At 38.6% G+C, this 10,018-nt stretch overlaps 1 protein-coding gene across 1 annotated transcript; it reads left to right on the top strand.

The window, feature by feature from the left end:
• The first annotated feature begins 1,935 nt into the window (after nt 1-1,935).
• Nucleotides 1,936-3,120, top strand: LOC147525443 (uncharacterized). The gene is made up of 4 exons (XM_086579440.1): nt 1,936-2,249; nt 2,339-2,632; nt 2,713-2,818; nt 2,896-3,120. Exons 1-4 carry the CDS (start codon nt 1,936-1,938, stop codon nt 3,118-3,120), a joined length of 939 nt encoding a protein of 312 aa, XP_086435566.1.
• The last annotated feature ends 6,898 nt before the right edge of the window (nt 3,121-10,018 follow it).

Genomic DNA, 10,018 nt, shown 5'->3' with positions numbered 1-10,018 from the left:
CCTTGCCCGTGCAAGAAGTGTCGGAATAGGTATTGGTTGACGTATAAAGAGGTTGGATACCATTTAATCTCAAAAGGTATAGAGAAGTCCTATCGTGTATGGACTTTACATGGTGAGGACTTATCTAACGCTGCTGTTCATCCTCCATTGGTTGCAAATATTGGAGAAAAATCCTCGGATGATGATGGGTTTGAGATGGGGGACACTGAGGAAGAAACCATTGGGGATGTTAGGATTGGGATGAGAAACTTTGTCGACTCTGCTTTTGGATTACATGGTGATGCGGTGGCAGGTGATGACAGTTTGGGAATTGAATTTGATGAGCCTTATATATGTTCCTAAACCAGACTTAGGAAAGAGGTATTACGATTATAAGAAAAAGGCAACTGAAAAATTGTATCCTACATGTGAAGGTCCTGAGACAACTCTCTCAGCACTTGTAGAACTTCATAATGTAAAGAAAAAATTTGGTTGGTGCGAACTGGTATGACAAGATTTTATCCTTGTTAAGGCGATGGTTGCCTAAAGGTAACACCCTCCCTGAGAAGTATCCGGTAATGAAGGAGATGTTGAAAGACTTAGGGATGAAGGCTACGTGCATTCATACATGTGAGAACAATTGTATCTTATATTGGAAGATCTAACAAAGATTTGACAGAATGTCCCGAAAAGCCAAGCACCAAGGTTTAAAGTTAAGGAGGGAGTAAAGGGAAGAAGAATTCCAAGGAGCCTAACAAGGTAATCGAGACATTTTCCTTTAATTCCAAGACTCAAGCAGTTGTATACTATACCGTGGATAGCGATGAGATGACATGGCATGCATGAGCGAGACTTCTGCGGACTTATATCGTCATCCAATTGATTCAGTCGATGGAAAATTTGTAAAGAAAAGTGGCCAAACTTTGCTAATGAGCAACGCAATGTTTGGCTTGCAATTGAAACCGATGGGTTTAATCCACGTGGCATTCAATCTACTAGTTATAGTTGTTGGCCTGTTATCACCGTGGCCTTTACAATCTCCCCTTCTATGTGCATGAAAGCAGAGTTTCAGATGTTGTCTTTACTTATACCCGGTCCAAAGGCACCAAAAGGAGACATAGATGTTTTTCTTGAACCATTGTACGATGAGTTGAAAGAGTTGTGGAAAGGAGTGTCGGCTTATGACATGAACAAAAGAGAAAACTTCACTTTGAAGGCTATGCTAATGTGGGGTATCCATGATTTGCCTGCATATGGAAACTTAGCGGGCTCAAGCGAACACATGGTTACAAAGCTTGTCCCCTGTTTGTGGTGACAATACTCCTTCCATATATTTGAAGTCTAGTAGGAAAAATGTATACTTAGATTACCGTATATTTCTTAAAGGCAATCACCCATTCAGGAATGGCAAGTACTTGGGGCTAGTGGGTAGCAAGAAAGAAGAGCGTAGAAATCCTCCTCAACGATTAAATGGCGATGTACTTTTGCAAACATTGAGTTATGTGAAGTATAAACCTGGTCAGAAGCGGAAGAGAGGTGGTCAAATTGTGGTTGATGACAATGAAGGTAATGAAGTTACATCGGCCTGGTATAGAAAGTCCATATTGTTTTTCCTTGTTTACTGGATCTACACAAAGTTCGTCATGTTATTGATGTGATGCACATTGAAAAGAATGTTGCAGAGCACATACTAGACACGATCCTTAATAAGAAAGACAAATCGAAAGATACTGATCCGGTGCACGAGAGGATATGAGGGAACTTGGCATACACCGGATCGAGTGGATGCAAAATGACCCCCGCAAAGTGGGAAACAAGTTAAACCTACAAAGACCGTTCTTCCTAGATAAAGCGAGAAGATGGATTTCCTTAAAACTTTGAAAACTTTGAGGCTCCTTGGGTTTTCATCTAATCTGAAAGTAACATTGTCGTCTTGATCCACCCGGTTTGCTTGTAATGAAGTCACACGACTATCATGTGATTATGCAATATCTTTTGCCCGTGCTACTTCAACATGCTTTTCCAACTCATCCTGATTTGCGGAAAGCTCTTTATCAGATAAGCTTATTTTTTAACCTTTTGTGTTCGAAAGTTGTAATTCGGAAAGAAATCCAAGATGCCAAGTACATGGTTGTAGAGGCGTTGTGCATGCTGGAAAAGTACTTTCCACCATCATTTTTTGATATTAGCATTCACCTTGTTGTGCATCTAGCTGATGAGGCATTGATGTGTGGACTAGCTCAAAATCGTTGGATGTATCCGTTTGAACGGTAAATAATCCTTCTTTCAATCCCAATTTTTTTTTCCTTGCTTTTAAATAAAATTAATAAATGCATTCATGGGTTTATCACTTAATTAGGTCAATGAAGGAGTGCAAAGATATACCCAGTAACAAACGATTTATTGAAGGATCGATTGCAGAGTCGTATCTTGTCTCAGAGTATGTTAGGTATGCAATGGAGTACATTCCAAATTCACAGCCCAAGAATCACAAAACCAATGGTCAAGTGTTTCTAGATGAAAATGATGAATATAGCGATGAGGGTTCTGTGCTTGAAGGTAAAGATGTGATTTTGTCGAAGGAGCAATTTGTACAAATCCGTAGATGGCTACTTTTTCGTTTGGAAGTCGATGGACTTGATGATCACTACAGGTGTTAGTTTTTGGCATGAATGTTTACTTCCCTATTAATAAATTCACACATATATACTAACTTATTTGAATAAATTGTAGTGAGTATCGTGAGTCTTTGCAATCTAGTTCCCGAGGTAGCAGAAAAGGGATAACAAAGACAGAAGTAGAGATACAAACAGATTTTATCGATTGGTTATATAATAAGGTATTTGTTAATTAGGATAGTAAGTTATGTTTTTATGTTATTTTCACTTTTTGAATTGTGGTATGTTTTCTCTGTAGTTGTTGGAGAATGGCGACACTTCATCTGAATTGTGGTTCTTTGCTAGAGGGCCATTGTTCAAAGCTAAAACTTTTCGAAAGTATCGCATCAATGGTTATGTATTTTCTACTAAGTCTCACGATGAAACCGTTCTTCACGCGAAGACTGGTGGTGTTTGCATGAGTGCAATTACTACATTTACATCAAGTAGGAAAGATAAAAATCCTATCGATCGTCTCCGCTAAGTGGTATGGAGTCATCAAACGATACTAGAGGTGAATTACACAAATTTCAAGGAAGTGGTGTTTTATTGTGATTGGGTTAGGGTGGAAGATAAGACCAATGGATGTAAGTTATGCCTAGACTCTAACTTGGTGGTGGTAAATTTTAATCGGCTCAAGAGTTCCGACAAAATGTTAGATGAGCCAGCCATTTGTGCCAAAGAAGCAAATCAAGTATTCTATTCGAGGGATTTGAAATATCCTGATTGGTGGGTGGTCATACATTCACCAAGGCGAATGACTAACGAAGTGGACAAGCTAGAAGCACCAGAACCAGAAGACTTCTAATCTACTTTTGCAGAGCAACCTCATTTGAGATCACTACCAGAAAAGTAACTAAAGCAGCGCCAAACGTTACTAACACTTATATCCGTTAGAAATGAATAGATTAAACTGCTGATCAACAGTTGGCTATCCGTTACAAAGAATTATAGTAACGGATATAAGCGTTACTAAGATTAATTTAAGTAACAGTTATATCCGTTACTAAATTTTGCCTAAGGATTTGTAATAACACCCGAGTTAATGGATATAAAGCGTTAGTAAAAATATAAGTAACGGATATAGCTGTTAGTAAAAACCTTTTTTGGTGTAGTGAATTCTGATATACTAGTAGAAACCTCTAACTGGAGATGCGAGGTGTGGAAGAAAGGAATACCTGATTGCGTCCTTGCTTCGCTTATGAATAACGTCTTGTTTACGCGTGTTCAGTGTATATAACAAGTTAAAACACTGAAAAACTTGAAAAATCGAAATTCGAAACAAACCTGTGGAAATCCGGCAAATTTCAGCTTAGTAGGCGGTGCATCTCGCTTTGAAGCCATGGTCGCTCCGTGTTCCGATAACTTAAGCGTGTCGCGCCACCATAATGGGGGCGTCACGCTCTATGTTCCAAAGAACTTAGCGGGTTGCGCGGTATGGGGCGGTCGCGCTTTAAGGTTCCAGTGTTTGGCGCAGTGCGCTTCGCTTTGAAGCGCGGTCGCTCGTGTAATTTTCGAAAACTTTTCAATGCTGAAACGAACAACCATAGTATGAATCAAACAAGGGTGGGTGGGTGAAATGGGACTTAAAAATGACTAATTATACTATGAAAACAATGCTAAAGTGAAACTAAGATGGCAGCAACGCCATTTGATAAAACATAAAATTGATAGTTTACCTACGAAATGAACAATGAAACTCAAAACGTAAGTAAACTAAATAATATCTTACATGTCTATATTTATCAAAGTTTTCTACTCTCAATTCTATCGAAATAGAGTGGAGTAACAAATTCGTTCCACTCCTAGTTCTCTAACATGGAGTGTTTTCTAATCTAATTGATCAGTCTTAAGTCTAATGAGAGTTTTACGAAGGGTGTTATACTACGATACAATATGAAATTGATTATGTTGAATTTAAACTACGAATGCTATGGAAATATGATTGTTTTTTAATCTAGATAAAGGATTAGAGGGGGATTGAATCCACCTCGAATCCAACTTAATAACCTAGCATAGATTCTTGTATCTCAATTCTTACGTTCTTACTGCAAGAATTTCGAGTTCTAATCCCTAGTGTTCATGGCATTTCTACCAAATACTAACTAGCATGTGAGGTCGTCCACCCATTCTCATGGCGAATCACGACCTTCTAGAGTGGAATAGATTCTACAATGCTTCTACACTATACCACTAAGTTTTCATCAAAGCTTCATCAACCCCTCTAATGGAGGTTTTAGCCTTGAGTCATCAACCCATCATTTCCCATTGAATTATAACTACACATTACATTAAAATTCTAACTTAACTAATTGAACTAACAATAATTAAAATCTAATTAACAACTAAGAAATGATAATCAACAAGAATTAAAACTAGATCTAATAGATTGAAATAACAAAAACCGAAATGACAAAAAATCACTATTTTATTTATCTAATGAATGATATTCAATGATTCAAGAAATTAATCTAAAACAAGAAAATGAAATTCTAAAACTAAGTTCTAAAACTCATTAATGGAGGCTAACGTGGCACATTTCTGTGCATAATGGACTTTGAAGCCTGAAATGCATAAAAACACGTAATTAGTATTAACTCTTACTTATTATTCACATAATTGGTCTAAAAGTACGATTGTTAAGGGGTTAAAACTGCAGTTTTGGGCTCTTATCAACTCCCCTCCTTCCACCCTTTCAAAGGGATCTCGAGTTTGCACTCGATCCTTTTGTTTCTTCTTTGCTTCATAATTTTTTAAATCCACCTAGTAAACAAATACTTCAAAAGGACAAACCATTTGACACCTTCATTTTCAGAATTGAGACAGTCCCTACCTACAGTATGAATGAGTTTTGTGCTAAACACACATCCTCATTTTTTCCATGCTTTCTTTCTACAGCTTATCCATAACTTCCACAACCATTCACTTTTCCACACTTATTCACTAGGACACCCTCTCGTTCAAAAATGAAAAAGAAGGTGCATGCTAGGTTACGTTATAGGGTTATCCGACTTAAGCTTTCATTTCACTAGGTTGCGTCATAGGAAATCTTGGTGCTTGATTGTGTTTGGATATGTTTTCTGTGATATTTATTTATGGAATGATCCACAACTATTTCGGTTGTTGATATATGATAAACTGCATGTTCATACATATGTTAGATAAAGTCTCGAGTATCTGACTATAAACGACTAAACTTTTGTGTTTGGTGCATTTCCTTTCATTTCCATATATTAGTGAGTGCACCATTAAGGTAACCTGGCCCTCCCTATGGAGTGTGTGGCTGTAAGTACCGGATCCTAAGTCCACGTTTAACATAATTAACGTTTTCCATTCTTGCATGTTTTCTCAGATTTTTGAGTCATGTTTCTCTATGGGGTGAATTATGTCCTTATTTCTTATTGTTTTCCTTATAAAAGTAAAAAAAAAATATATTATATATATATATATATATATATATATATATATATAATATATATATATATATATATATATATATATATATAATAAACATAGTAATCTAGGAAGTCTCACGAATCTGACTTTAAAAGACCCACTTAAAAAACAAATTTTCTAAACTTTGTTGTATATATATATAATAAACATAGTAATCTAGGAAGTCTCACGAATCTGACTTTAAAAGACCCACTTAAAAAACAAATTTTCTAAACTTTGTTGTAAAATATTTTTTTGGGGGGTGGGGTGTTCGTGTTCCGTCCTAGAATGTTTTATGTCCCATTAGAGTTGTTTAGGCCGTTTAATTGTAATTCGATTTGGGTTGACATATTCTATGAATTTATAGTTCATTCGTTCGCATAACGTATGTTATGCACGCACTTCGAGGCATTTTCCACTATCTTATATGTCATCTACGGTCAGAATAGAGTGTTTTATGGATCATTGGATTGGAAATTCTCTCCTGATCATTTCCATATCTCATTAGCAAAAATCAAACCGGTAACGAAGCGGCAATTTTAGTTTGAAGTTGCGCAAAAAATCGAAATATTCGAAATTTTCGAATTGGGCTTGGGCCCAACTTCGGCACACAAGTGCACTGCGCTGACCAGCATTTACCTTTGCACCAACAGTCGCGTTCTTCACTTCCAAGCCGCCATTAACGACCACCAAAGCTTCGAAACCTAAAAAAAAAATAATAATAATAATAATAATAATAATAAGAAACCTAAACTAACCCACGCCAACCATCAAAAATCCACTTCAAATCTTCTCTAAATCCTTCCACCACCACCTCCACCAAGTTAAAAAACCAAAAACCACAGAAAATTTCAAAATTGTGAGCTGTCGCGCCACCACCGCGCCACCACCACTGTGTGTTTCATTCGGTCGACTCAAATTCCAACACCACATCCCATTTAAACCCCCACTACATTCCAAACACTCCAATGGCTCAACAACGCCGAATTTTGCCGGAGCAAGCATTTACTGGCACCACTTCGCGCCGTTTTACGGTGACAAAATGATCAGTAGAGACTGGAATAGCTTGTGGTACTCGACCGAAGCCTTTTACCACAAAGACCTAGTCCGACTGTTTTACAACACAAGGGAGGTGGAGGGGCGTAGAATTTTTGTTATGGTGGCGAAGAGGAGGAAGGAAATAACTGCTGGGTTGTTGGCTGAGATTCTAGGCATTCCGCCTAGAATCCATCTGGATGTCACGTTACAGGAGTCACAATATAATGGGGTAGAGCCGTTGATGCACGTGACAGTTACCGAAGGGAACTACAATGCGAACTCACATTGTGTTCGCCAGGCATCCCTCAGGACCAACCAGCTGGCTGCAGCTCAGTGGATTGGTCGGAACGTCCTAGGAAAGGAGAAGGTCAGCGACATCGGTCTGAACTGCCTCCACATTTTATGGATACTCCAGGAGCAGAAGTACGAGTTCTGTATCTTGGAGTTTTAACTTAACATGATTAGGGGAGTAAGGAAGTCTGTTGCACCTCTCCCTGTGTTGATAACCAAGATCATGCTGAAGTTGAGAGCAGCTCCGGCGTCTGATAGGATTTACCTCACTCTACACCGAAATCCTCGTATCTATAAGGATTGTGTCCAACGAGTTTGGAGGTTGCCTGAGGATAGGGAAGAGGATGAGGAGGATGGTGGAAATGAGAATGCCTCGGAGGATGAGGAGGACTTGACTTGTTTTGATACTGATGCCTTGGAGAGGTGCTGGTCAGATGCAAAACGCATGGCCGTAATTCATCGTGGCATACGTTCACTCAACACTATCTGCGAAGACCTCCGGACTCGACAGGCTACTATCCACCATAATTTCGAGATCCGTACCCAGAGGGAGGGCGAGCGGTGGGAACAGATGAGGGCCGAGCTAGAAGCTCAGCGCCAGTTCCGGGCCGACATGCTTGCACGATTCCCACCTCACGAGGATTCTCCTTCTGAGGACACACCATCGAGGCACGAGCGTCGTCGCCGAAAGATGAATGGTGCTGGCCCATCGGGAGCTCAGGAGCCATCTCTTGAGCGTGTGCCCTCTACTACCAGTACCGAAGTGGTTAGGGATAGTATAGTTTGATGTTTTTTTTTATTTGTAGTTTCATTATTGTTATTTATTTTAATGTAAGTTTAATTCCGTAATTGGAATTTTGTAGTGAAATGTACTTCGAATGAAAATTTTAATATAATGCGGTTATTTTCATTGTGCGTGGTTGTTTCATATTGATCCCACCTTCCCAATTGTTTGGGGGTGGTGTTATCTATTCCAGCATGATTTTTATATGACCCTTGTTTTAGAATTTATTGCGGAGTCAAGGTGAGAATATAGTCGGTTAGGCATATATATGAATAAGTATCATGGTAGAATGAAATCTCGATAAAATAGGTAGATTCTATCCTAAATTCAACCTAAAAGATACTAGGTTTGTTTTAGAATCAAGAATATGAGTTGTTTCCGTTTTCGGGGTTGGAAATTTTAGTATTTCCGGAAACTGCCGTAAAAACTTTTTGGCAACTTCCCGATCCGTTTTAGCAACTTAAAACATATATAAACTTCATTCATTCTACACTCACAACCCACACTACACCTAACTTCCATCACTCACCTTTCAATCCCACGTTTCCCATGTTTCGCCTCATTTTTCGCTCTTGACACCTCGGGCCGCGCTTCTGAGAGGAGCCGCTTCGCTCTACACTTTTTTGTCGAATTTTGTACAGAGCGCTTTTCGCCCCAAGGTGAGTCGCGACTTCGGCTCAAACACTGGAATTCCAAAATCTACAGAGCACACTCGCACCCAAGGTGAGTGCGACTCGCTCCAAACACTGGAATTCCAAAATCTTCAGAGCGCACTCGCGCCCTGACTTCCGTGGACCAGAAAAATTCCATTTTTCTGCGGGTTGTTGCCGGGTCATTCGCAGCTATTCCAGAGCGTAATTTTGAGATGACATCTCAAACATTGATACCGGAACAGTCTTTCGAAGATTTGTTCCAAAGCACTACTTATGGTGCTTGGTTTCGCGATGCGATCATATACGTTGGCTGGGAACCGCTTATGCCTGGCAAATTATCATAGCATGGCAAGACGCGAATGAACCTCACTTCTTTATAGAAGAAGAGGATGAGAAAGATGATGAGTAAAGCGGGAGATAAGGTAAGTTTTAATTCTAGTTAGTGTCTGCTTATGTCCCAAGCAATTTCATTCTTGTTAACCCCATAATGGGTAGAACTCGTATAGAGTTGCGTCAGTTTTTATTTCTTATATTAGTACGTTCTAACCTTGTTTTGCAGATGTTCTTGAATTTCACACGCTTCAATGGTATTTTTTCTACCCTCTTTATTTAAATGCTTTGAGGACAAAGCATGCTTCTTGTTTGGGGGGGCATAGAAACACGTGTAATTAAGGCATCTGTTAGGATATAGATAGGTATAATATGCATTTGTTTTCTAGTTAAAATTTCAAAAATTCAAAAATATAAATAAATAAGTTATGCTATACACTTAGGAATATTGGTATTGTTTCTTTCTCTATGCTCTTAATAATCTAGAAGTCTTACGTAGCTTTTGCATTAGAATAATTTATAGAAACTTAGGTTAATATGTAGGTAACAATCTTTGCATCTATCTATAAATATATTATATGAGTATCGATGATTGTTAGCAGTAAGTTTCTGAAATCTAGGCTAGAGTACTTATTCTACAAATCCTGTGAGAATATAGCCTAAAGCCTTATATGAACGAAACATTTGAGAAATGACACAAGGGAGAAGTAAAATCCGGATAAAGAAATCACACGTCCACTTGCTTGATCACTATGCCATATCCTAAGCGATAATTTAGGCCCTTTTTGGATCGATATAGCCAGAAATTCAAACTTATGAATTATTTTCCGCTAGTCGCCCCTCTGAGCCTT

Source organism: Coptis chinensis, chromosome 1, assembly GCF_015680905.1.
Source record: "Coptis chinensis isolate HL-2020 chromosome 1, ASM1568090v1, whole genome shotgun sequence".
Taxonomy (NCBI): domain Eukaryota; kingdom Viridiplantae; phylum Streptophyta; class Magnoliopsida; order Ranunculales; family Ranunculaceae; genus Coptis; species Coptis chinensis.
Note: the sequence above shows the minus strand (reverse complement) of the source record. Positions and strands in the feature narration are given on the sequence as shown.